The following is a 27,804-nucleotide window of genomic DNA, read 5'->3' as shown; positions in this document are numbered from 1 at the left end:
GCAGCAACTGACTGCCAAGTTGGTTCTGCCAAGGAGATTGTTTCAGAGATCATTTATTTACCCTAAAAGGTGAAGTAACCATATACAGCCACCATAATTATCCAAGTCTTCGATGACGGCAAGAAAACTTTCATGGTCTGAATAAAAACCTCCCCAAATGTTGCTCCTTGCTATAGGGGTTAGGAAGCCAGACTGTCTCTGCTTGCTTCTTTCTTAAATCTTGGGACAGCATTAGCTGGAACCACAAAGCTACTGAATAGCTAAAAAGAGAGGAGAGACTTTTAATGTGTATGGACATCAAGGGGGAGGAAATTGGGTATTCACGTCCTGCAAATGCCTGCAGCATTACAGGTGCTGAGAATACCACAGGCACAGAAACCCAGGAGGAGGGAGAAGACCAGCTAGGAGAGAGGAGGAAGCGTCCTGTACACAGGGGATGTGATCAAAATAAACTTTTCCCAAATTAATGGGTTTTTTTAAAACAGTGAATTAATCCACTAGTTCTTAGGAAAACAGGACAACTATATAAAGTGAGTTAGATTGCCAAGTTAGATTGAGTGAACCTTAAAATCTTGGCTGTGTGTCAAAACTTAAAAGTAATGAGCTGCCACAACCCTGAGCTATATTATCACTTCCGAAACGGACTCCACGTGATGCGCTTCCAGTCCAGCCGCACAGGTTTCAAGAAGCCATAAGTGCACTTGATAGTTGATGGAAAACGCATCAAATGCAAATTCACAGTGGCAATTAAGGTACATTAGCTTACGGGTTTGGCCACCCAGCCACCGAAGACGTAATTCCTGCCACAGGGTGGGTTCGGAGCCACTACACACTGCACGACTCCTTGCAGCACTTTGCATCCTACTGCCTGTACGGGGCTGCCTTCGGGTGTGCTGAAGTCACGCTGCAATGCACCGTTGCTGGGACTCCCGCAAGACATTTAATCTGATTTAGCTGGACTGCCAGCAGAGCCTCTGTGACGCTCGCGTGGTAGCTCTTGGACACAGAGGCCGTGATACTCCTTGCGGTGATACCCCTTGCAGAAATTATGCCAGCTGGCACATAGGGGAGAGGGGAAGGATGCAAGGCACCTCGCCTCAGCTTCGTCCTATTTTCTAGGGAGCGAGGTACGTCAGGGAAAATGGCAAATGGCGTGATGGCAGTACAAAAGGGAGTAAGGAAACCACTGTGGTCTGCAGTCAGTAACGGGGCGGTTACCTCTGCTTTCTGACGGCTCTAGGAGATTCAGCTGCAGTCTGGGCCACGGGCCAGTGCGGAGTTCCTGGGCGGCCTGGCCATCGACATCTCGGGAGGGATGGAGTTCAGCCTGTGGTACAGGGAATCCAAAACCAACGTCAAGAACCGGTGAGACACTCCCAGCATGCGCTATAGCTGTAGAGAGCTCAGGCTCCTGAGCCCCGGTAGTCCCAATGAGAAGAATTTAAATATAAAAGATATTGCAGATGAGTCAAAATTAAATAACAGTTATGTGCCTGGGAGAACATTTGTACTTCTCTTTTCCTTTCCACTTGGGTAATAGCAGTTGCCACTGGTATCATCTGAATTTATATACCTTTACCTGAAGAACAAGCTCCTTTGAGGGCAGTTTTTATGGTCAAATGTTTGCAATGTAATTTCCTGTTTCTTAATGTGTTTTGAATTAATTGTAATGCCTGAATTTATTTGCAGGGTAGCCATGTTTATAGCTGGTAATGCCGAGGTGGATTCCTTCTTTGTAAAAACTGGTATGGAGACCACTTTGGAAGTAGAAACAACATTAGACTTCATCTCCACGGTGCAGTTTTCACAGTACCCATTTTTAGTCTGTATGCAGATGGACAAAGTCGAGTCTCCGTTCAGGTAAGAACTACGAGCACACAATTTCTGAGGCATCCTTCCAGCCAGCTGCTGAATCTGGAACTTTTGGTGTTCACAGCCACAAGAGTTTAACAACAGAGGCCAAATTTCGGCCAGTTTTCAACACAATCAGGTGCAGCGTAGGCTGTTACAGACACCAGCCTCTCTGCTAACCCATTCTTCCCTCTCCCTCATCCCTGAGGTTCTGAAGGACCTTTTTGAAGATCAGAACTTGCTCTGAGTGTGCACTTTAGTCCAATTTTCTAATTTGGTTTTGCAAGTAAACTAACTGAAGTGGCAGGACACCAGTCCCCTCACGTACGATCTGTTCTGATGGTGACCTGAAACTTTGCCAGCAGTAGTTCTCTATTACACCGTTGAGAGAGGAAGTGCACAGCCATAAACTAGCTGAAGTGGAAAGTTTTCTTCATTATCTGCTATTTACTAGTGTCAACGAAAGCACCTGGTGCATTAAGTGCTTGCAACCATCATGCTCTATCACGTTTTATTAAGGCACCAACTTTCCTGAAAGCTAAACAACTGCCCAGAAGGTAAAAAAAATGCTTTCCAGTAGCCAAAGAGTAGTAATTGCATTGCCATGTGAGAAGCTGGGTTTACTACTCCCTCCTAATCCCTATTTGCTAAGACCTAAGGGCGATAACGTTTGCAGAGCCTGTGCCAGATTTCCATTCAGGCTTTTCTGATCCTAAAGATGGTAAGCCTGAGCAGAATTAAAGAGCTCAAGGATCTCCAGGAAATCCTAAGAAAACAGTATCTCTTATTCTGCAGATACTAAAACATGTTCTGATTATACCTACACATTGTGGAAGTGTAATCTCACCTGTATGTATCTCCAGCCTCACCTTCAGGTTACACATTTTGCATAAATTTGTTAATGCCAGACCACCATGTTGTGTCTTTACAGGCGTTACGTGACTAAGTATGAAAGTCTACCATCTGGCAGACGGTACACTGCAAGGAGAGGGAAGGCAGAACTGTTGGCAGGTAACGAATACCCTCTCCATCAAGAAAACTCCAACATGTGCAGGAAGGTTTTCGGCACAAAGTCTGATTCCTCCAGCAACTGGTTTTGAAACAAGAACCTGAGCTTTTGCTTTCCTGAATCCATGGCTCCCTCAACGTCTTAGGCTTGTACGTACCGTACTAACTTGGAGCTTGATCTTGCACTACTAACGGGAAGTTTGCCATCGATTTCAACAGGCCAGGATCAAACTCTCAGTGCGTGCACAGTGTTTACATATTAACCTATATTTAAGACTTTTGTAAAAAAAAAAAAAAAAAAAAATCTAAGGCAAACAAAGACCGATTTGCTAGTGTTCCATGCACTCCCTTACAGGTGGTGCTAGCTCTTTATTTTTACTTTTTCACACCAAAACCAAAAATAACCCCTCATTTTTTTTCTTGGGGAATAGAGAAGTTCATGTTTTTGACATGCAGTAAGAACAATTATGATGTATAAAGAATGATTATTTATGAATATATTTTAAAATATTTAGGTGGCTTAGGCCTATGACAAATCTTCATTCAAATATTCAAGTACAATTAACATCTAAATGGGACCATGAATTCCTGCTAACTCAGCATTGCCTGTTTACAAAAAAGCAGGTTATATTTTACATGATTTTAAAGGATTTCCCCTTTTTTTGTAGCAGTCAGAGCTTGATTATTGTTGTTATTATTTATCTTTTGGGGTTTTTTATTAACTGCTATAGTTAAATACAATTGATTAAAAACATGGGGTAACATTTCCAGAAGTACTTACAGTTGCCTTAATTCTGTTCCCATTGAGATCAATGGTATGATTTCTGTAGTTATCACCAGGAGCAAAGTTAAGCCAACACTGGTTGGTCTTCAAGGTTACCTCCTGAAAATTTGTGTCCCTGTGTGTAATCAAGGCCGGTGTATTTAAAAAAAAAATGCACTCGCTAAGGCAATTCTGAGCTATGATGAAGGAAAAGGTCCAGAAAGAAATCCATTTTGAAGGCACAGTCTAGCAAAGCCTGTGCAGAACCAGAACATTTTCTTCTAGGTAAGTTAGGTTCATATTTCAGTGTGAAAAAGTAATCATGACTCATCCAAGTCCTCCGATTAAAATGACTTATACCTTTTTGCTCATTCAAGCAGTGTCTTCATAGGGACTGGGAAAAAAAAAAAGCTTTACATTTACAACAGCATTGCAGATTAAGAAAGAATATACCTCATCCCAGCTCAGCTGATCTCTGACATGATCCATCTGATTTAATTTTTATAGGGCAAAGTGGGTGAGTGCTGGTCACAAAAAAGTAAAATAAAAATCCAGAAACACTTATTTTTCAAAAAAAACCCCAAAACCAGGCAGGAAAAACTCACAGATTGTCATGAAAAAAGAATGTATTGCAAGAATTAAAAAAATGTCCAAATTCTTTTGTGTTATAAAAAAAGAAGAGTGCAGAAATCTGCAAAAATCAAACTATCAGTGGGATGAAACAGTCTGCTTGTTGTCTTTCCTGAAAATGCTGACATACTTCTAGTCAAAGCATAAATAAAACAGGTACAAATACAGTGTGAAAAAACTGTTTTGTTGTCAGTCTTGTTTTTTGTCCGTTATCTTCTGGGTTGGGAAAGCCTCTCGTTGGGGAAGGCATGGTGTTGGTAGGAGGAAGAGAAGCCCCCACATGGGAACCAGTAATGCAAGTTGGACACCCACTTGTCCGAGGAATATCCACGGTCGAAGTCGGCACCCTCTGTTTTGTAGATGCTGTTTGATACCTCCACCACTGTTTTAGGAACTGAAACTGAAGTTAAGCTTTTACATTTGTTATTACAACTTGCTATTTGTGTCATATAAAACAAAAATAAGATCAGAGCTAAGTATTCACATACCTAGAAAGAGGCAGTCTCCTGACACCCTAAGTCCTAGAAGGTGGACAAAGAGTGGCACAAAGAAATAGCTATCATCACTGCTTCACTTGTAGAGAACTGAGATATCAACAGATGACGACCTCAACTCCACATTCTATTTGCATGAACAGTCTGTCAGGCTCGCCCATGACTTCACAACCCAAAATCAGAATAAAAAGGTTCTAGATAATGCAATTTGTATCTGTACGATCTGTCTGATATCAGCAATCCCACTGCAAGGCTTACCCCCTCTCAAATTTATCACACCTAAGAACCTTCAGAATGGGTGCTTGTAAAACGGGGCCCTCCGGCACATAAAAATAATGTAACATTGGTGCTCACTTTTAAAAAAGCATAACATAAAATGCTTTCTGACTACAAAAGACAATCTGGCTATTGCCAGGTATCTGGCCAACACCACCAGGTGCGTATCTCTGTCAGGTGAAATGCACATAAATACATCAAGTCTCCTGGGAGATACTGATCTGTGTCTTTCGGTTTTTTTATTTATTCATCAAGCCCTGGCACAGCTTGTTGAGGAAAATCGTGTGCCCATCTGCACTATTGAAAACCAGACTTTCAGAATGGGACAACCAGCCTGTAAGGGCAATTTTTAGGGCTTCCACAGCTTTGACAACATCCTGGAAACTAAATCAGAGCTTCCGAGGCCCATGCTGGTCCTTCAGAAGTGATACGTGTCCTCATGGATACCCCCCGGTACTGCAGCAATACACTTGCTTCTGAAGCTATCTGACCCTAACAGCTGGACATAATGGGGATTCCAGAAGGGGTTTAGTCCAACAGCTGGGTAATGGAAGGCCACGGCTTCCTTATGTGGGCTCCATAGCTACGGAAACAACAAAACTGACAATCTTCTAAAAATAAGATGAAATTAATACATCTCTTAAGCCTGCATTTGAAGTGAAAACACACTGAGGGTTACCACCAAAGCAAACACTATGAGCGTTTATCAAATCGGTGGAGGTTAATTGCAAATAAGCAACATACATCTTTACTAATGGCTACTATGCGTACTTTTAAATAATCAGCAATGGGAGCAATTAATAATTCATACATGAAGTTTAGAGAAGCAAACAAATGCTCAGTCCTTTCTAATCAGAAGCCACAGAAAGAACAGAGCAATGACAATCCAGCTAAGTCCAAAAAGCAACCCACTTGCAAAAGAGATTTTGAAACTTTCCCCTTAAACTTTCAAGGAGTGCTAATTTTTAAAGAGTATTTTTCCATATAGTCTTCAAAAAATATTAAAATGCCATGATTCAGTTTCTCACTACACTCCTCAACTTATTCTGGTCTAGAACGTACAGGTAAACACAAAGATCAATGGTTTGAAAGGCAGACCTCATCGTGAGGTTATGAATTAAGCCATCAGCGCAGTACAGGTTAGCAGATATTGGGACTAAACATCATTATTTTTGTAACACTTGACCATAAATAACAGCTGGTAAAATGCATTCTTTCCTACCAATAATGGATACCAAACAGAGCTGCATGGGTGTAAATCAGCACGATCTCAGAACAGCCTGCGATCACGTGGACAGCTTCTTCCTTTCCCTTTGTTAGTAGGAACGAGATCATAGTTTTAATTATTTTACTTTCAGTAAGATTAATTGATACTTGGTGAAAGGTGCTAGGGTTAACACACATGCAACAACTTGTAAAATACTTATCCCAGATTTCCAGCGAATACACGTTACTTAAAAAGTCAGCTCTGACTTACTGACAACGTCTGGCAGAGAATTTGTCTGGCTACACAGCATAGAAGGAACTGCAGTCCTTAAGCATGGATACGTTTTAGGAGTTACAGGCCCATATAATGCATGCTGCAATTGTACCTTAGAACACAGGACGATTTGTTAAAAACAGCAAAATAAACAGAAGTCCTGGATGAGCAAGGCTTGTAACCACATTTTCAAGTTGAAATGTGTGCCTTGTCCGGCAGAGGTCAATGGAAAGCGGGGCAGCGGCAGAGCTGGGCTGGCAGGCTCTGTTCTGCAGCGTCAGGTTCTAATTTCATAACTAGATGATAGGTACCTCAAAAATAAAACAGCTGGAGAGACCAGGGATACAGTTTGGGTTTGGCAAGTGGATTACTTGTTCTCAATAGCAACAATCCAAGATGACAGCAATTCTAAAATAGGTGCTTTTGCTTCTTTTTTTTTCTTTTTTTTTTTTCCCCCCTAAGTGCTTTGTTTTATCCTGGATAGCTTGCTTAGATCTGACATCAGGGAATTATCTGCTTCTCATTTTGCTTTGTTCCCCGCTCCTTCTGACAAAAAGTGCTGCATTTCTACCTATTGGTCTCGTCACTCCTAGCAGTGATGTTTTAAAGACTATTTAGAAACTCTAAGATTTTTCTCCACCAACCCTTGAAAATCGCAAACAAATTTCACCTGACATTTCCATTTAATTTACGGTATCATAAGAAACCCTCTCACTTTAATTTCAGTGGATTCTTGTAGCATGAGGCTCATTGCTGTTGGACAAACACTGGCTGCAAGACTGGGCCCCTTAGGGAAAGGTTAGAGTTCATGTCTCTCAGCGTATTTACTTTTGACCTTTCTTTTGTAAAATGTCCATCTATCGTGAGAAACCAGCAGTGCTGTGAAGAGCTCGTTACAGAGGTCCACTGAAATCAGGCTCCAGGACCTCTTCTTGGAGGAAAGTAAAGCAACAGTTCCCAAATTTTCCTGTTGGCAACCCCAGGTCCCTTTGTAATTCCAGACTCCTCTAGTTAGAACAAAGGGATCCAAGGCCTTTCTCTCTGCTCTCCACACCCACTATTAATTTAGTTCTGGTTTGGTCATCCTTTGATCTCCTGCAGTCACCAAGCTTGCTCCTGTTGAGCTAAGCCTGTGTGGCTGCGCTCTCCCTCTTTTACCAATTCTTCCTTTCAACATCTGTTGTCATTCCTCTCTTAAGTCTTTTGGGTCTGTCAATTAATCCATTTGTATCTCTGTATAGGAATCACTGACTATACATTGGCAGTGAAGTCACTGATTACATCTATCCTAAATGCAATGCTAAAGTACAAATTTCAAAGAATCCAGAAAGAGAGAGGGGGAGAATGTCACAAACAGCAAACCACTGTTTTACCAGTAAACTTGTGCTTCCAGCAAGGTAGGAAGACCATGTCGCCTTGTCTTGGAATGATACGGCAAATTCACGGTAGACGTCTTCATATTGTATCACTTGCAGATAAATAATGCTCTTTTCCTTTAAGCATCTAGGGCATGTGATTAAAAGGAAGATCATTACAATGTGCCCCTTACATACTGAAAACTGAGAAGTTAAAGTGTTCTTTTAAACTCCAAAACTAATCTTCTAGTTTTCAAGCCCATTTAGGTGTTTGACTCATGCTTTTTTAAACATTTGGACTTGACCCAACATCAGAAAACTACTCCATCTCCATTAGGGTAGAAGGAACACATGAAAGCAGCAAAAGGTTTTCCCTAGCAATAATTCAAGCAATACTGCTGCCCACTAATCAAGTGATCCTATTTTTGATCATATCACAACATCAGACAATGAAAATAACATATAAGGAACGAGCAGAAAAAAGGTATTCACCCCACCAATTGCTCTCTCTGAACACATTACAACAGACAAAGACGCAGTTCTTTGGCTACTCAAACCCATATACCGCTCAGAGTTAGTCCACTGAAACTGGGGAGTTCCTTTTTCACTTAAGTTATATCTGGGGGGAAAAGAAAAAAATCAAAGAGTCAAACGAAGCAACGCCCCCAACTTCCCTTTGTCCTAAGAGGGCAGAATAAACAGTGAGATCAGGTCAGAAAGAGACTTACAACACTGGGACAAACTCGGGGAGACTCCGAGTTCGGGCTTTTGGATCTGCTCTCCGGTGAAATCTTTTCTTCTGTTACTGTTTACACGTTGAACCAAGTAATACCTCTGTTATCGCTTGTTCTGCACAACAGCAAAGGTAACTTCACAAACATACGACCAAGCAGGGAACTGCAGGCTTACTTGCAGTATGTCTTTTACTGAAAAATACATTTTATTTATCATAACATTCAAAAAAAACCAACCCCAACATAATACAAATGCTAACTCATTCCGTTACAGACTTTGGTACTCAGCGGTTTCAGACAGTCCGTTCTTGTGTGGTCGTGAAGCGTTCCATACCGAAGTGTTCCTGATGTGCAACACGCTGCTAGTGCAATTCTCAGAGCGACTCTGCTGTCCTTCAATCCCAGGCTCACGGCATCCTGCAGCGGGACCACTTCGGCTTCGCACTTGCCACAATGTCGTCTACGTTGAGAGCAGCTCAAAGAGTCCATTTTTCTCCAGTTATATATCTTCTTTTTTTATTTTTTTCCCCCCACAGGCAACAATCACCACAATGCGTTCATGGCATTTTCCCCTTTGCCTTATAGCCCACCGCTCTCTCATCAGACATACCACCCACATCCTCTTAACAATCATTATCCTTACTTCACACTTGCACTTTTAAATATCTTTACACTGATAGCCCACTCCCTTAAAAAAGGAAGAAAAAAAGAAAAGAGGAAAAAAAAAGAAAACAAAGAACAGAAAAAGGGAAAAAAACAAGCGTTTTTAAAGTATGTGTTCTCAGGTAGCCACAAGTTAATGGTAATTTATAAGCATAAGGAATGACACTTTGGCCATCAAAACTAGAGAGTAAGGGTAGCTTTGAATGCAGACAAGGGAAAAAAAAACCAACCACACAACCCATAAATACATTTTAAATCATTCACCAAGTGATTCACCAAGGATTAAATTTAACTGAGTGAAACCAACCCTGCTGCAAAAGACCAGAACAACATTCGTGCATCACTCCAGTCCTGCTCAAACTTTTAATCGGATCCTGACCCAAAACGTGTGGAAGCAGCTGGCCGGCTGTAGCAGACCCTGAACCCCGACAGCAGGGCTGGGAGGGAACTCGAGTGGTGCAAGGATTTTGCCCTGCTTTGCGCATGGGGTGAATTTCAGCTGTAACGTACTATGACTGCACCGTGAAACATATAATACTAGCAGCTTGTGAACCCTGACAAGGAGGGCTTGACTCTAATCCAAGATATGTGGTTACACATCACCCCATCAGCTGGAGAAATTCACCACTGGGTATACAAGGAGGAGCACCATATTACCGGATTTTTTTTCTGGCGACCTTTTGTGGCATTATCTGCTGGGTCTGGCTAGACTCAAGCCCAGAGCTCCGGTTTTATACATATAAAGTGAAGAACCCAGGCCTCGGGTCTGCAAGGCACTCAGCACTCTGGACCAAGTTCAGCAAAGTGTTGCATTGACAAGTGAAAAAAAAAAATGATTGTGCTTCCACTGAAGTTCCAGGAATCTGCTTCAATATTTGAAGTTACAGATGCATGTGAAGGCTTTGCTGGACTGAGTCTGCAAAGCGAAGCTCCTTGCAAAACTGACCCCTTGATGCAAACATGGAGTCTCTTTAGTAATAGACAAAATTCAGCAAACACTGACATTAGGATTGACACATTCCACTGAAGAAATCTCCCCTGAGAAAATAAATATCTGTTGTTATTGCCTCATTTCATTGCTTTCGTCTCCACATGCAGTTCCAAAAAACTTGCAAAATTTTCCTCCAACAAATACATGTTGAAATCCTTGGCACTTGTGTTCTATGCATTTTTTTTCCTTTCAAGTACAGCGGGTGAAACTGTAAACTCTGAGTTTGTGTGTGCAAACCTATATCTTGTAAACTGCTACATGAAACTTCACTCCGAGCACCGATATAGGAAAAGATAGGACAGAAACATTTTTAAACACGGATGCTAGTATTATAATTTACGTACCGTGCATGTGCATGTCACAGTGGATGATCTGCTCTGGTACCTGCACTGTCCTGCAGTCCAAAGTACTGTTTTGTTTCACACCGATACTCTAGCCGTAACATCTACAGACTTATCAGTCATGAAAACGTTGAAGAAGCATTCGTTTTCTTTAAGAGGCATTCAGCCCAAATCCCAGTAGGAAGTTAAAGCTTGTAACTGTAGACCATACAACCGAAGAGCACGGAGATTAAGCTTACACGCTATATGCTCTAGCTGGGCATGCCAAGCTCTTTAAAAAGGGTTAGAATAGTATTTTGTCATTGGATTTCCACAACGACGAAGATAAATGAGAAGATATATGTTAAATCACTCACTATCTGTATAGTTGCAGTGCATTTCATCGTGAGGGCAATTTCAATTTGTGCCTGTAAACAAATAAATTGCGTTGAAATACAATCTCACATGTATGGTTAAAGACAGTTGTAGTTGAGTTTTCTGTATCTTGAGAGTTACTCACGGAAATTAAAACCTGGGGCTTTCTTTAAGAATGGGAAACCCTGAAACTTCCTTAGCAGCAGGAAACCTTGAGAACGGGTGCAGGAAAATTCTGCCTGTGGGCAAATGCTTAAATGTAGACTTTTGGGTTTTGCATTTAGATTTTAGATTTCCAACCTGTTACCTCAAGAAAGCTTTATGCTAAATAATTTAGGCTTGATCTTACATGTACTTGCTTTCCAAAGTGCTTCACTGAACTGAAATTTTTGGGCAAGGAAACACACTATCGTAGTTTACTTTTACTGTCATGATAACAATTCTCTTTTACTGAGACAAACTGGTTGCTGGCAACAAAATCATCAGTTTAAGCAAAGTTTGATAGATGGACATACACATCACTGCATTTTGAGTAATCTTATTTTAGATTTTCTCGTTCAAAGGAGAAATATTTTCTTAGCAAAGATAGATAGCGTGGATGTAGCCCTCCGATAAACGTTTTGAACAATGGCTAAGGAAATTACTACATATTATTGGGGCTGTAACGTTAAAAAACTCCCCTCCCAGGGGAATCACTAGGATTGTGTTTTCAGCAACGTTGCAATTTAAGGAAGAATAGACTGCAGTCTTAAAGAAAAATAAATGTTGTCCTCTCCTTTAGAGCCAGGATGTAAAAATATTACATTCAATTTCTGGCTTTCCAGTATTTAAACACTGTCATAGTTAAGGCAACTTGTAATATTCAACACATTACAGAGGAACAAATGAAAAACGAAAGCAATCAAATGTGTTTTCCGACATCTACACAATCCGTTTTGAACCATGCCAAAAAATAAACACTAAAGATAACCTGAACACTACAGATCTTTCCGTTTGCAATTCCAAGTGCAGAAGTACAGAGTACGAAATAGATATCTGATTGCAAATTGTCACCGAAATCTATGGGGAGGACCCTCATTTGCTGCAATGAGAGGCAGCTGGGGGCTTTATTTTTTTAAAGAGTTGCACTGGATCATCACAACACATTCCAGGGACCTGGATGAAGCTGTGCATCGATCCACGCTGGAACACTGCTGCATTTACACCCTGTGTTTTACAAACAGCTGTAGTTGCACTACTACCGCAGGCCACCAGGACAGAGGCAATGCCTAAAGCCTGCAGATTGGCTTCAATATAAAAACAACTATGCAGAAAATAATGCAGTAATTTAGTGTTGCTTGCATAATGAAATGTATGCATACTCCAAAACTGGGGGGGCACTTAGGAGAAAACAAGAAACTTACACACTTGTTTTGTATGATGAAGCAAAAAAATGAGAAAACTGTAGAAACAGTTTTTAGGATGCATGTTTAGAGTTACCAAGTGTATTTCAGATTAAAGGAGCATGATTCTTCTTCCTTATCCCTGTAAAAGGAAAAAAAGAAAAAACAAATAATAAAAACTAGATTCTTAAAGAGCTGCCACAACCAATTCTTAGAGACCAACCTTTACTACTTCAGGGAAATGCATAGTATCTCCTTCATTGTCACACTATTGTTGCTACTAATTTCCTAAGCTCCTGCCAAGAATCAAACAATGGCACCTGACTTTTTAAACTGTGTCAGTCGTCAGGCAGCCTTATTCTCTGAGCGGAATCGATCCTTGCTACTCGAGGTATGTGGTGCCTTACAACCCCGCGGTTCCCCATGGACTGGTCCTGGGGAACGCCACGCACATAGGTAGCAGGAGGGCAAAGCGATCCATCCAGGATTTAAGCGATCCATCCCAAAGTTTAAGACCTGAGCACTTTACTCACAAACACAACATTGGGCATAGTGTATGCAAGCAAAAGTGACACAACCTGTAATCATGTGCTGCAAAATTTGTGGAGCTAAGACTTAAATATTGGCCCAGGAAAGCATCCCAGGCTCACAATTAACTTTCATTGGTATCAAGGTTAAATGCTATTTAAATGTTTCCTCAGTAGCCATGGATTTGAACACAAGCTCATGCTTATTTCTATTCATAGACTGATTTACTTGATCCAATGCTGAAGCATTCTTGGAATATTCCTGTATTTCCCAATAAAATTGGATGGGTGCTTTACTAAATTCTCAGTAAAGGCATCAGCATAAGTAAATCCTACATATGGTATATTTCACTGTAAGTTGACTTTTCGACTTAATAATATAGAACATACATTTTGCTGAATAGGGTACAACTAAAACAGAGTTTAAAAATACCAATTTATGAGCCTTTAAAAAAAAATCATTCTTATATGCTATCCACACAATATTAATTTTTAAAGGCAGGCATAGATTGTCTGATAGCAGGTAGGAAGAAGCACAACTAATAAGTATATTTGCATACTTTGGTGACAGAACTGCTCACATTTGACTTGGCCTACATTTCCCACAAAAATAAATGCCCCATGTATTCCTGTAACTATAAAGTGGCTTCAGTTTAGGCACATCTTCAAACAGAGCAAGGAAAAATACCCTTCTAACATTGGGAGTACCATTTACTACAGTTACTTTCTACTTTGCTACATGTTTTTTTTCTAATTTGTTTACTTGACACAAGGCAGAAACTCCCCAGAATATATTGTGGAAACAGGTATAAAAGTTAAAAGCACATTTTCGGTCATTCATGCTGGGAAGGAGCTCCCTTCAGCTCAGCGCTGTCTAGGTTCACATGCAGGCAGATATGGCAGGTTTACTAGAACTGAAAATTAGCATCTTTTTTTCCGCCATATGAAGGAAGAAGTGCAGCAGGCAAGAACTCTGTGGCTAGAAGCTCACCAACTACTGTGAGTGAAGAAGAGGAGGGAGAAAAGCGACCTCATGATATCTCTCAGAAACATGTACATATTCTCTAATATTTGCTGCATGTAAAAAAATTTAAGAATTGTTCAGAAATGGCATCTTGGATTTTGCCAGAATCCAAATCAATAGGATCCATTTTATCCCACTGATTATGCAGAAAAGAGCACCAGCCACAGAAAGAAGTGCTGAAAGAGCAGCAGAGGATTCGATGCCAACGGCACCACGGGCATCACAGCACCATCAAAGCTTCAAGTCGGCGCGATCACACTGATCTCCAAGAGGTGACTGAGACCAAGATAGATCAGGCCTTGACACAGTGACAGAGTTTGTGAATGAACTTGTGAAAAAAATAGAGTAAAGAAGGGAGGAAGAGATTATGTGCAGTACGGAAGGAAAGACAAGTGTGGAAAGAAAGAGCATTCATTCAGCTTATTTTGGCTAGTAAAAAATGGGACCTGAAGGACAGTGTTTTCTTTAAACCCATGCTCGTGTGATGAAATCTAGCCATTCCAAAATCCATTTTAGGATCTGTATGGCATTGCTGCAATCAAAAAAATCCTGATCTCCTGTGAAAGCAATCGGAATGGAAAACGATCAACAGCTTATCCTCCAATTCATGCAAAATTACACTCCTGCTTTTGTTAGGGGACAAAAACTACCTCAAGCAAATGCATTTAATTAGAAAAAGAAAGACAAGAGAGATACGGGAAAAGAAAGGAAAACACAAAAAGGCAGATAATAAAAGAGAGAAGAAGAGAAAAAATTCTCCACAGGGACATGAAAGTTATATAAATGAATGAAAATGCTGAGTAGGTACAAGGAATAACAGAATACCAGGAAAGAGGGTGGCAGCTATAGATGTGATTCCCTCCTGCAATTACTTATTTTCCACTGAGAGCTATATGAATAACCAAAGCCTGATGACAAGCTAAACATGTCTTCCAGCACACAGTTAAAATGATTTGCTTTACTGACACTCAGAACAGGTTGAGAAATCCCTTATACACTGGCAGGACACCTACCTACCCTCAACACGGAGGGGGTATCCCTGTCCGCATTGGAGCAACGTGCGTCTGGGCATCATTTAATGGTAAAAGATGAACTGAAGTCTTCAAACTGCTGAATGACCTTCTGTAACGAGTACGAAAGTTTCTGCATCACTGATCTTTTGCGGCAGCTTTCACGCCTGCGAGCAACGGCAGAGCTCTGACATAACGCAAAAAAGCAGAGAATTGATGCAGTTATTAACGCCACCAATAAGAAAGAGCAAGTTGCTGAGAACATCACCCACGGCAGTGATGCACCAGGCATTGCAGGCAAGCTAGCTGCGTGACATGGCAGGAGCCCCCCCCCAGGAAATGAGGGGCAAATCACACCGGGAAACATGGTGGGTTTCACTTTTAAAGAGTGAAATAAGATCGAGAAGCTAGGGCTTTTTGTTTAAATAGTTGCTGTAAGATAGAAATATCCTTTTCAAAACCAGTGAGTGTCTAAACTGAAGTCTCACAAACAACTGACTCTTTGTATCAGTGATCTGAACCCGGCCTATAGACCAAATGGAAAAACACCTTTTGCCACTGTATCTAGACACTCTGTCAAGACTTTACTGACAAGACTGACTCAAGTAGCATGGCAGAGCTCAACTTAAATTGAAAATTTGCCTGTCCTGAGTGCCCCATAAGGGGCAATGAAAACAACTTAATTTATACCCAGGATAAAAGAATAGCATTTTGGAAATAAAATATTTATAAGCAGGTAAGAAGTTAGCATATAAAGCATTTCAGTAAGGTTTCATTCAACAAATAATCTACTACACTGCAAATTAAAAGAACTACGGAAGCAAAATAAGATAACCCAAACACCAGAAGACAAAATTTACCCTCAAACACGCAACTGAACAAAACTCAGTGCAAATGGGTGATAAACTCGGACCTCTGACTGTTGCTGCTGTTTCTCTTTGCCTCTTGATCTGCATCAAGAACAAACTCTGTGAGTCTTTGGTAAGCCGTGAAAGGCTTTGGTAGCTCTGCCACTTGATAAAGATGAGCCGGGTGTTTCAATGCAAGAGGCAAAAGGAGCTGCAACACCCATCCTGAAGGCACTTTCTTAATATTCCAGGTATTTTAAAACAAAATGTCATTGTTCCTTGGTTATTTTGTGCAAGATATCCTGCAGTCTGGTTTTGACACGTGCCATACGGCCAGTCCCGTGCCCTCCTCCTTGCTCCAGAACAGGCACTCAATGCCCCTGCACGCGCATCCCCGAATTTGGAGGCTGGCCCTGGGTTACAGCCCTAGGTAACCAGACACTGGCGGGACTGCGGCGGGCCAAGCCTGGAGTAGCCGTGCAAAATTGTGATTTGCAGCAGTGCCCACGGGCTCCGCTGGAGCCCTCCTGCAGCGCAGGCAGCTGCGGGCACCCGTGTCCCTGCCAGCAACCCCAGGGCACCAGGGGAGCACAACAGGGTCTACGCCACATACCCCATTCCCTCATCCTGCTAACAAGAAGGACCCGAAATAAGAGTTTGCCTCCATCAGACCCCTCTCCCACTCTTCCTAAGGATGAAGAGAAACAGGGGCTCAGGGCAGAGAGATGGGTACTCGCCTCCCCTTGAGAGGAAGAGGTAAGAAGTGAGAAAGGGGGGATGTGCTGCCGAGGCAGAGGGGTCATTTCATGCCTTGGAAGGTGGGTCCAGAATAGGTGCCCAGCTGCACTCCCCTCCCCAGGAGCAAGGAGACCCCACTGAGTTGCAGCCCCCCCAGCCATGGGGCTGCACAAATACAGGCTGCATGGTGAGCAACTATGGTATGCTTCTACTAAAACTGCCTCTGGGCCAAAAAAAAGGGTATTTACCAAGGGATACTGAACTGCACCAATGGGTGTGCGTAACCTTTGTATGTCTATTTTACGCCTATATTTTAAGTCCTGGTGAGGGCCTGCCTGCAGACCCCGGGCCTGTTACTTACGCACCCCCCCGCCCCCGAGGAGAAGCTGTAGCACAGCTCTCATTTGGTGGGTAACCCGGTCAGCCCTTAACCAGCACTGTCGACAGCCACGCCTAACAGCCTGCACCCACTCACCCACGCTCTTCACCGGTGCTCCACCACAAAGCGCATGGTGGTGCCGTCGAAGGAGGGAGGCGCGACGATCCGTGGGCCGGTGGCCGGCGCCGTGATGCTGATGACCGGCTTCGCCTCAGCTGCCCCGCGCCGTGGTGGCGGTGGGCCCTTGCCAGTGGCCACGTAGTAGGGGCTCTCAGCGAAGGCTGCCTCTGCCGCTGGGCTGCCAGGATCAGCCGGGGCGCTGGCATCGCTGCCCGGGTGGGATAGTGGGCGTGGCAGGGCACCGGTAGGCAGCACGGCAGCGGTGGGCAGGAGGCCAGGGTAGAGCATGTACGTGGCGCCATAGGCCCCGGCGTTGAGGGCCAGGGGAGAGAGGGGCAGCGGGACGGGGGCGACGGCCGGCTGCTGGGGCACCGGCACCTCCACGTACTGCCCAGTCTCGGGGTCGAAGAGGCGCCGCTTGAGGGGCTGCTGCACCGGCGTGTCCACCAGGTAGTACTGCCCGGTGCTCACGTCCAGGAGCACCTTGCGCTGCGTCTGCGGGAAGGGCTCGGCCGCTGTCGTCGCGGCGGGCATGGAGGGCGAGAAGCAGAGCAGCGGCGGCGGCGCGGCGCCGGGCAGGGCGGCGAAGGGCAGCGGCGGGCGGTAGAGGGTGGCGGGCGGACCCTCGGCGGGCGGCGGGGCGGCGGCGGGGGGCTCCTCGGCGGGCGGGGGTCCGGGGCTGCCGGGGCGCTTGGCGGTGCCGAAGGGCTGCAGGCTGCACAGCGCCGCCGCCGACCCCGGGCTGGGGTGGACGCCGCCGCCCGCCCCCGACACCGGCACCGGGGAGGGTGGGGAGCCGGGCTCGGCGGCCGCCTTCAGCGGCAGGGCCAGGTAGTTCCCGCAGTCCGGGCCGCGCTCCGCATCGCCGCCGCCCGCAGGCAGCCGGGAGGAGCGCGGCGCCGCCTGGCCCCGCAGGCCGCCCTCGGAGGGAGGCTTGCCTGGCGCGGGGGCTCCGGTTCCTCCGGCTCCGCGGAGGGTGAGGAGGGCGCGGGGGGCGGCGGGGGGCTCGGCGCGGGGGGGCGGCGGGCCACGCTGCCGCTGGCGGGCCAGGCTCTCGAAGGCGGCCGCCTTGGCCGAGACCTTGTCGGCGGCGTTGTTGGGAGGGCGGCGGGGCAGCCGCTCGCTACCCGGCCCCTTGCCCGACGGCTCCTCTGCCTTATCCGCCGGCGGCGGTGGAGGGGGAGCGGCGGCGGCGGCCGGCCGGGGCCCGGCGCCCCTCTCCTGGCTGGCGATGAGGGAGAGGACGTGGCTGTCGGTGATGGGCAGCGGGTCGCTCTTGCGCTTCCACTCGCGCTTGTTGAAGCTGTACAGCTCCTCCATGCTCCGCACCGCCGCCGTCAGCTTCTCCAGCGCGTTTTGCACCGGCGCCGCCTTGCCCTCCTCCCGCGGGTCCTCCTCCGGTCCCTTGCCCCTCTCGGCGGGCGGCGGCGGGGGCTGGTGCCGCCAGGGCGCGGCGGATTTAGAGACGATCTTCAGCACGGCCGGCTGGCGCGGGTCGCTCTTGTTCGGGGCGATGGTGGCCACCGGCAGCCTCCCAGAGGTGCGGTGCACCAGGACGGTGCCCTCCGGGGGGCAGGCCGGCGTCCTGCCCGCCGCCTTGGCCCCCGCCTCGGTGGGCTTGGTGGTGGCGTGGCCGACTGCCTGGCAGGTGATGACCACGGGGGAGAGGGACCTGGGGACGCCGGCGATGACCAGCTGCTGCCGAGGTTTCTGCTCCGGGCCGCCCTGGTCGGAAGCGACGCTGCCTTTGTCGCTGCTGTTATCCCCCGAGTCGCAGCTGTAGGAGCTTTTGATGAGCTTCCGCACGTCCCGCACCTGGTGGAGGGGTCCCTGGGCTCTGTGCTTGCCGTCCCTCACGTCGCGCACCAGGAACTGCGGCACTTTGTCGGGGCCGTCGCCGGCCTTGGGCGGCTTGGGCTGCTGGCCCCTGCCTTCCTCCGGCGGCCGGCCCGCGATCTGCGGCGTCAGCAGCTGGGCGATGCTGAAGGCGGCGTCCCGGGGCTGCTGCAGGCTGCCCAGGCTGATCTTGATTTCGGGGGCTTTGGGCTTGGCGGCGAGGGGCGAGGAAGCGGCGGCGGCGGAGCATTTGGTCGCCTGCTTGCCGGGCTCCTTCTCCCGGGGGGTGTGCTGGATGGCGGGGACGAACAAGCGGGACATCTTGGTGGACCTGCCGGCGGAGATCTCGCCCAGGTCGGCCCGCCAGTCGTGCCTGGAGAGCTTCAGCTTGCCGATGGGTGCTCTCTCCTCCTTCCTCTCCGCCTCCCGCTCCTTCCAGGACCTGAAGGCGCTGTTCTGGCTCCGGAGGAAGGTGGCCTTGATGGCCTCCGAGGCGCTGCGCTTCACCTCGCATAGCTCCTCCGACAGCGCTCGGTCCAAGCTGCGGCTCCCCTCGCGGGGCGTCGAAGCCTTAGAGGCCGGCGACGGGCCACCGCCTCCCTCGCCCGCCTCCTCCGCCGTCGCCGCGGTGCTGTCCGAGCCGCCCTCCGAGTGCCGGGAGCTCTGCCGCTGCACACCGCCCTCCCGCTGCCGCTCCCGGCTGCCGCCGGCGGCGGGCTCCGGCTCCCGTCCGGCGCTGAACCCGGTGTAAGACGTGTCGGTGATCTCGCCCCGCTCCATCTTGAACTCGTGCTCCAGCTGCATCTTCTTGGAGATGACGTTTTTGAGGAGGCTGGAGGCGAACTTGGACTTCTTGCTGGATGCCCCCCCGCCGCCCTCCGCCGGCGGCGGCTCCCCGCCGCCCGCCTCGGGCGGCTGCCCGGCTTCGGGGGCATCGCCGAGGTCCAGCAGGGTCACCACTCGGGAGCCCGCCCGCAGCCGCCGCGGCGCCTCGACGTGGGCAATCTCCCCATCGAGCTTGCTGACCACGAACTCGAGGGCTTTGGTCTGCGACCGGCCGGAGCGCAGCAGGCTGGGCTCGGTTCTCTGCCCCAGGCTGCCGCACTTGAGGTCCAGGTAGGTGGACCAGCGGTTGATGCCGAGGGCATTGTCGGGCAGGGAGGCGGAGGAGGCGCGGGAGCCGGGGCGCAGGGTGTCGAAGTAGGGGTACGCCAGGCTGCGGAAAGCCCTGGCCGTCAGGTTTCGCACTTCTTTGTCGGCATCGTCCAGCTCGCTGACGGCGCTGGAGGCGCCGCTCGAGTGCTCCCCGGCCCTGGCGGCCCCGCACCGGGTCTGCAGCCGCGCGGGGACCGCGATGAATTTTTTCGCGTGGTCGCGGACCGCGTCGGGTTTTAAACTCGCATTGTGTTCAGGAGCCGCGGGGACACGGAGGCTCATGTCGCTTTCATGCTTGGCAGCGTAAATAGTGTTTTGCTTTCCGCGCACGTTGCTAGACTCATTTATAGCCCGGGAAGCGGCTTTGATTGATAGGAGAAGCTGGGCGGCCGGGCTCCCGCCGGGGCGGCCGGACTGCTTGGACGGGCTTTCCCCCGAGCTGGCGCGTTTGTCCCGGCCGGGGGTGTCGTGTTCGGAAGTAAGGCTGACGATCTCGGTGCTGCTGGTGTTGTCGATGCTGTCCGTCTGGTTGTTGGGGTCGCTGGTGGTTGTGCTGAGGTAGCAGCTATTCTCCTCCTCCTCCTCCGTCGGCGTGTCCCCCGGGGTCTCGTCGCTCCCGAAGGAGGCGTAGTCCACGAAGGAGTAGATCACGTTGTTGTCCTCGAAGTCCCAGCGGGCGGCCAGCCCCGCGTCGAAGTCCATGTCGTGGTCCACCTCGCTCAGCTGGATCTCCTGCGTGCTGATATAGTGCGCCTCGTCGCGGCCGCCGGCGGGGGGGATGCCCGGGGGGGCGCCGGCGGGGGCCGCCTTGCGCCCCGCGTTCTCGTCCTCCTCGCTTTCGTAGCCGAAGGAGGACGAGGAGGTTTTGCCTTCCGTCGACACCGGGTCGCCCATTGCGGTAAAGCCACCCGCCTTGGTCACCGGCGAAGGGCAGGAGGAGGAGGAGGACTCCGGGCAGCCCCCCGCCTCCGGCGGCCCGCCGCTCCCTGCCGCCCCCCCGGAGCCGGGGCCGGAGTCAGCGCCGCATCCCGCCGCAGCCACCGCGCCCGGGGAAGGCGGGCGATCCCGCCCGCGGTCCGAGGATGCTGGCCCCGCAGTCCCGCCCGGCGGCCCGCCGCTCGCCGAGCCGCCAACATCGCCGGTCCCGCCGGCTCCGCTTTCCGGTGCGGAACCGGCCGCTCGCTCCGCGCCGCCGGCCGGGGCCAGCTCGGGGGGCTGGCGGCTTTCCTCCGACCCCCGCGGCGAGCCGCGGATTTCCACGTACGCCGCCGCCTCCTCCTCGATGGCCGCCTCCGGGCTCGGGCCCCGTCCCGCCGCCGCGCCCTCGGGGCCGGCTCGGGGACCGGCGGGCGGCTGGCCGGGCGCGTCCATGCCGGGGCCGTCGGGGCGCGGCAGTGGCCCGAGGGGGCGGGCAGGCACGTGCCGGCAGGGACGGGCAGCGCTGCGGGGACGGGGGGGGGCAGCGGGCCGCCCACCCCCTGCCCTCCCCTTCCCTTCCCTCCCCTCCTCCGCCCGGCGCGCCGGCTCCGGGCTCGGGCAGGCATCACCGCCGGGGGGCGGAGGGGTCGGGTCGGGTCTGGCCGGGCCGGGCTCGGCTCCCCCCGCACCGCAGCCAGCCGAGGCCCGCTTAGTCGCCCGGGCGAGGGTGGCCGGTCGCCTTGCGGGGGATCCCGGAACGAGCTTGGGGCGCTCCGGGTTTTTCCGAGATAGGCGCCACTTGGCCGGTCCCAGGCGCGGACTATACATAGAGCCGGCGTCACTTACGCCGGTTGAACAAAATCCTATTTTAAACGTCTGTGTTTGCCGGAATAAAGGCGCCCGGGAGCCCCTTGGAAGGAGGGAGCCACCTCTGCCTGCAAAGGTGCTGCTGCTGCCCGGCTTCTCGGTCGGCGAGCTGCCGGCACCGGCAGGAAGAGGCATCCCGGGGCACCGGCTGAGCACGCAGGCTTGCCTACACCAAACACACCCTTGTCCAACACGCAGCAGAGGCTAAACAGCTTTTTCTTTCCTTAAACTACCCCCTTGCACCCTGTGTCCCCACTCGCAGTAGGTGCGTTGCAGACGGGTGCCCCGTGGATGCCGGCTTGGCCCTGTGCCTTCACAGCAGTCTGGAGAGCCGCTGGCTAGGGGACCCAAGCTGCCTTTTTCCAGGAAGCGCTGTTATAGACGCAACCAGCACCTAAGACCTACTAAAAGGCATTTCTATGGCACACCTGACCTTTGGTGGCTGAGGGCTTTACTGAGTGGTCACCAGGATGACACACCAAAAATCACTCCAGAGCCGCGGAAGCAAAAGGCAAGCTGTTAAACACCGAGGAGAAATGGAGGAAAGCAAGCAACGTTGAGGAGCAGCTCTCAGGTACACAATGCAGATAACAGCCTAAATTTACATCTTAAAAACCAAATAAGCCCCCCCACACTTCAGTGAGCAAGCCAATGTTGGGCTGGGAACATCGGACATTAGGCAGGGGAGGGTTGTGGAAAACCCCAAAGCAAGTACCAGGATCTGTGCCCCTACAGCTCCATGCGCTGGTGTGGGGGGCATGGTGTGGACCTCTCCCAGGGATGCCGTGAGGATGCAGGGACAGAGAGGTGAAGCATTAAAACAAGGGTTTCCCAGTGCTCCCAGCTCCAAGGTGGCCCTGGTTCCATAGCTCTGCTGCCATCTGCCCCCCAAGGTTGCTGTGTTCCCACTGCCTCTGCGAAAAGTGTCCTCCCTCCCTTAGTGAGCCCATGCAGTGGCTTGTGAGGGTCCCTGCAGCAATGGCAGGTTTCGTATCCCATTTTGGCTAAGAGTTTCCTTTCTTCCCAGGGGAGAACAAGTGAGGTGGCTCCAGCTCTTAGTACCCTACAAAGATGTGCAGTAGTTTCTTTGGCTGCAGAGTGACAGTGTGAAAACTATTGCTAAAGCACCTGGTGATATTTTAACAGAAAGACACATCCTCCAAAACTTGGAGGGTTTGGAGCAAGTCAGGTGAGGCGTGGTGAGGCTCTCCCCATGTGGCAGGGATAACTGTGTGGTTCCCATCCCTCTTGAGGATGCCCTGCCTCCAGCATGCGTTTAATGACAGGCTGGGCACCAGCTCTCAGGAGTAGTAGGCCTACCCAACCTTAATCTTTCCTTAGCCCAAGTTCACGTAGCTTCAATTCCCCTTGTACATGCAACAACTGTGCAGTCCTCCACAGAGCTATGGTAAATGGCATCAGCATTCCCTAAACACAACTTCACCAGGTTTTGTTGTCCTCCCCCTCCAATTTAGACTTGCCCCTCTGTCTCAAGCATCCATAACAAACACATGACATTACTAGAGAAAGACAATATGTTTAGCACCTTATTAAAGAGAGATCTTGGTTTCAACTGGCAGTGGGACAAGACTAGATCCTCAAATACAGTCCTTTCCAAATGCTTGGGATGCGAGGGATATTAGGTTTAAACCCTGATCATTCATTGTCCTTAGGTAGAGCTCCGGCAGCAGTAGCATCCCTGCTTCCTGCTCTGCCTCTCTTCTATTGGATGCCTCCTCTCAAACAAGATCTCCACGTCACGTTCTCACTGCCCCCACTCTCTGATCCCCCAAAGCAGGGTCTCAGGTGTCAGTCTCTCATATCTTACTCTCCTCTGTAGTATTTGGTTTTCCTGGGTTAAGAATGCACAATAAATCAGATCTTTGCTTGTGAAACTTGCAGAATTAAAAGTGGGGTTTGCTGGTTTTTTTTTAAGTTATAACAGTTGTTCATATACTCCTGCCAAGATCCCCATCAAAACAAGCATCGAAACTTGACTCTTTATTTATCTATTTCCATGGTCTGATTTCTAGCTATGGTTCAGAGATGGTTTTTCTGCCTTTTTCCTTTGGTGATGTCTTGAACTGAATCTGCTCAATCCTACAAAACCAGGCGATGATTCTCACAACTGAGGCTGAGACTGTAATGGAGCACTCATACATGTATGTTTATAACATATCTCTGTCTCCACCACGGGGAGTTTATGCTCCAGATGACAAAAATACATACATAAAATCCACACCTGTTCTTCCCCACTTTCAGTTACAGCTAGCCCTGGAGGCCTGCCTGCCTTAGGCAGTCAGATCAGTGTATTTCCCATGGCACTAAGAGGTTGCTATGGTATACAGAGCCACCTGAATCCTAATGCCCATTAAAAAAAGTGAATCTGTAACATCCAGCTTAAGTGCTCTAATAATCACTGTATGCATGTTGGAGGAGGGGGAAAAAATGAGAAGGAATTCCTCCTCTCTTTTTTTTTTTTGTATCAGAAGTTTCTGCCCTGACGCGGTGCCAGCCCCTCAGAGATGCTTTGCTGCAAGTCTGGCCCAGAGCAAAGTGTAAAATTCCACAGGGGGTTTAGGCTTAATTCCTTCTCCTCAGCCTTTCCTCTTAGCTGCCCTAGTGTCAGCTTTTGCAGAGCCTGTTTCAGAGGTGCCTAATAACCCCCACACTTCGTATTTGAAGCTTGGCTGCATGGCTTGAACCTAGAGACTGACTCCCTGGGACTGTAGGGCTGCCTACAAAGGATCAAAGTTCTTCAACAGCTTGTGGTTGTTGATTTGTTGGGTTTTTTTAAAGTTTTTCTATGTTTATTACTGTTGGCAGACAAACCCTACACCAAGCAACAGTAGTGATACACTGGTTTGCTCCCAAGTAAAAGTACATGGGAAGACTGTGGCTTCATCACACTTCCATGCAAATAGCAATTTCTCACTCTACTCTAGTAAAACATCTCCATGGATTAATAATCAGATCAATGTGATTTTACTTAATAATGTTGGATATCAGTAGCAAATGCATGTCATCCTTACGCTCCTAGTAATATTCCATTGAGGTGTTCATTAACACTAATTACTCTTTTGTGTTTTCCACATTTAAATCTCTCTCACTCACTAAAGTTACCGGTGTCTATGATTTCTGCATCCAAATCTGTCAGGAGTGTTACCGAAGCTGTCCTGACCACTCTATAAAATCTGTACATTGAATGCTTTTCATAACATAACAGGTATTCTACTTTTAAGCTCTTACTGTTAAAAATGCCAACACACACTGTTTAACCACATTCTGCCCTTTGCTAATGTAAGGTTAGATCAGACAGGTAAAGGTGATGGGAAAAATGCAGACAGCCTGAATCACCTGTGCACCTTAAAATACATCACTCAAGGAAGCAGCAGGGAAGTGGGATTTAAAAGGCATTTGAGAAGAAGGACTTAAAAGAAGAATAAAGACCTTAAGGTGAGGTTAGGGAGACTGTAAGTATAGTCTGCACAGGAGACCATGCAGAAGAAGGCATAGGGGTTTTTTCCTTTACCTGAGACATGGACAGAAAAGTGAATAACTGGTAGAGGAACAGCAGGAGGGAAAGGATTTAGTTGAGCTTTCTCTGACTAGGGAAAGGGAAGATATTAATTTGTTAATTAACATTAGGAAATGTTAATACCACGATAAACATTTTAGTTCTTACAGTGTTGTATCAGTTTTTAAACAGTGAAGTTGGAATAAAAAATACAAAGAAGTTAATAAAATCAGGCTGATACAGAAGGGAAATGAAAATATTATTTGCACAGAGAAGACAGACACAGTTCCAATAACTAAGATGGCCTGCAGGAAAGGTTATGCTTCTTGCATGGAAAGAAATGATGGCTTTTGCAGAAAATAAGGAAACAGCAGAAGGATTCTGTTCTGTGCACACAGCAGACGACTTCGTTTCACTATAGGTTCAGAGAGAGACAAAGACTGATACAGTCATAGGAAGAAGCTTTAATTTTGGCAAATTAGTCTTTTTTGAATAATATTTCAATACTGCTGGATTCAGTTTCTCTCTCAGAAGTTTTTTGATAACATTGTGCATTGTCAACATGAGCTTTGTGGTAGACATTATTTTTCTCATCTTTAAAATCAAAGCAAATAAATACTTGGCAAGAGTTTAGAAGTGTATGTTAAGGAAAAAGGAAAATCAAAACCAGCACCCTGATCTGCCCTCAGGAATAGTGCTTGAGAAGGAGGGAGCAAAAGCCACTTTGGGAAACGAGAAGGGGACTTGTGGTTTAGCAATAAACAGCGAAGCCCAGCACACATTATAAATCTCCGAGTGCTACAAGATATATTGAAAGAAAATATAATATCCACAAATGTCCTATGGTATGGAAACTTTCTAACAAACCAAAGAGGAAATAAAATGAAATTTTCTGAGCTTGCACTAAACTGGTATCTCTTCTGGGATTTACCAAAGGCCTGGCTGACAAAGTACTGAGTCCTAAGTAAAAAACAACACCTGGACGAGTCAATCCCTTCTCGCACAGAGAAGACTACACCAGCTACAGGGATCTTTCCTTTCCCATCCTGAGCCTGCTGGAGAGATTGAAGGGCTCTTCTAAATACTCAACCTGCAAATTTAAACCATATGTGGGCTCCTTCCTGGCAGACCTCTCCATTTTAGTGAAAGTCAGACCCTCTGCTAGGGAAAGAAACTCCGGAGCTGGGTGGATATCAAGACCCTAACCTGAGTGGCTTGAGTTTGCAGGATTCAAAGGCCTCCGAATGGGAGGACACTTGTCCTTCTAGGATAAGATGTGATCGTGTTCTGGCCATTGCCTTATGCTCTGCAGCACGCTCCCATGTAACTGAGCCTCTGTGAGAATTGGTAGCTCAAGTGCTTGTTAAATTAAAAAAAAAAAAAGCCCCGCAGCTCCCTCCAGCCCCACTATAAGCAGCTCTTGCTGGATGCCTTACAAGGTCTGCAGAAGATGCATATATTTTTAAAATGGTTCCTCCCCCTCACTACCCATCCTTCTCTTCCAGACCCCAAAATCTCATGCCAAAACAAACAGGCAGGAACGTAATCCCTGAATGAGCTAAGATTTCTTTGGTACTTTTCAGTCGTGCTACAAATACAGTCTAAATATGAGTTTGTGTATTTATATGGGGAGTCTGCTAGCCAGACAAAGTAAATACTTGCTGAATTTTGCATATGTCAGGTTAAACAGTGTCTACAATGTCACTGATACAAGAGAATATTCTGGTGGTTCTAACACGTAGACAGCAATAGCACATGCAAACTGCAGGAACATGTTGAATAAGACTATTTATAAATACTTTATTGCCTTCACGAACATCCTGACAGGTGCTTGTCCAGCCTGTCCTGACAAATTTCTGCTTGCAGAGACTTCATAGCTTCCCCAGGCCACCTCCCCCGGTACGTGATTATCCATAGACCATTAGAAAAATGGTCCTCAGGTATAGCAGGGTCCTCTTTGCTGTAAAGCAATTATTTCTGCCACAGGCAGAAGAACAGATGATTCCCACTCTCCATGCTGTAAGTTTTTGCATATCTAAGGGTGACTGGTGCGTTTCCTTCACTCTCCATCTTTTCGTAAGGTGTAACAGCTCTAATTCACTTAACCTTTACCCGTGGGACATACATGCTAGATCTCCCATCACTGCTCTTCAGACTTTCTTTAGAAATTTGCGGCCACAAGATGCAAGATGGAGCCTCAACCCTGGTGAGAAGAAAGGAGGGATGACTTTGTGTCCTGCTTATACACCCTTGAGAAACATCTGCTGTTTTCACGTTGGTGTGACCGTGTCCTTCAGCTCAAGCCCTACTGCTAGCGAGTTTTCCGTTCATCTTCCAGTTACTAATGAAAATGCTAAACAAATGCAACTGTGTGGATCCCCTGAGTTCACTACTAATACAAATGACACAGTATTTGTAACTGACCTTTGAGCACGACCCAAGCAGTCATTTCTCAACTCAGAATTTCACCTGCACAGTGCTTCCCTAGCTGGCTAAAAGGAGACTATACCGCCATGCCAAATGCCGTTTCTGCTCTCTCTGCA

The 27,804-nt window shown here is 47.9% G+C and overlaps 2 protein-coding genes across 6 annotated transcripts in view; one reads left to right on the top strand and one right to left on the bottom strand.

Moving 5' to 3' along the window:
• Window positions 1-4,430, top strand: part of MTTP (microsomal triglyceride transfer protein) — a 29,371-nt gene extending 24,941 nt beyond the window's left edge. Inside the window, exons 16-18 of the mRNA XM_010305161.2 lie at window positions 1,241-1,365; window positions 1,690-1,860; window positions 2,783-4,430. Of these exons, the coding sequence (XP_010303463.2) occupies window positions 1,241-1,365; window positions 1,690-1,860; window positions 2,783-2,951 (465 nt within the window). The 3' untranslated portion in view covers window positions 2,952-4,430. The remainder of the gene's footprint in view (window positions 1-1,240; window positions 1,366-1,689; window positions 1,861-2,782) is intronic.
• A 4,332-nt stretch (window positions 4,431-8,762) lies between these two features.
• On the bottom strand, window positions 8,763-22,452 carry C4H4orf54 (chromosome 4 C4orf54 homolog). Of its 5 annotated transcripts, XR_012835274.1 has the most exons (4): window positions 16,945-22,452; window positions 14,887-15,070; window positions 12,344-12,464; window positions 8,763-10,993 (listed from the first exon to the last, which is right to left on the bottom strand). XR_012835274.1 is itself a non-coding variant. In XM_075751550.1 (2 exons), the coding sequence occupies exon 1, from the start codon at window positions 21,877-21,879 to the stop codon at window positions 16,954-16,956; it is 4,926 nt and encodes a 1,641-aa protein (XP_075607665.1). In that variant the 5' UTR covers window positions 21,880-22,451; the 3' UTR covers window positions 8,763-12,464; window positions 16,945-16,953. The 5 variants fall into 5 exon arrangements, 1 of the variants encoding a protein (XP_075607665.1); XR_012835271.1 differs by having other exon boundaries at window positions 8,763-12,464; XR_012835272.1 differs by having other exon boundaries at window positions 8,763-12,464; window positions 14,891-15,070.
• Window positions 22,453-27,804: the final 5,352 nt, after the last annotated feature.

The sequence above is a fragment of the Balearica regulorum genome, chromosome 4 (assembly GCF_011004875.1).
Source record: "Balearica regulorum gibbericeps isolate bBalReg1 chromosome 4, bBalReg1.pri, whole genome shotgun sequence".
Lineage (NCBI taxonomy): Eukaryota > Metazoa > Chordata > Aves > Gruiformes > Gruidae > Balearica > Balearica regulorum.
Note: the sequence above shows the minus strand (reverse complement) of the source record. Positions and strands in the feature narration are given on the sequence as shown.

Excerpts from the sequence above, each read along its gene's own strand:
- C4H4orf54 (XM_075751550.1), bottom strand. The coding sequence starts at position 21,879 with ATGCCTCTTCCTGCCGGTGCCGGCAGCTCGCCGACCGAGAAGCCGGGC.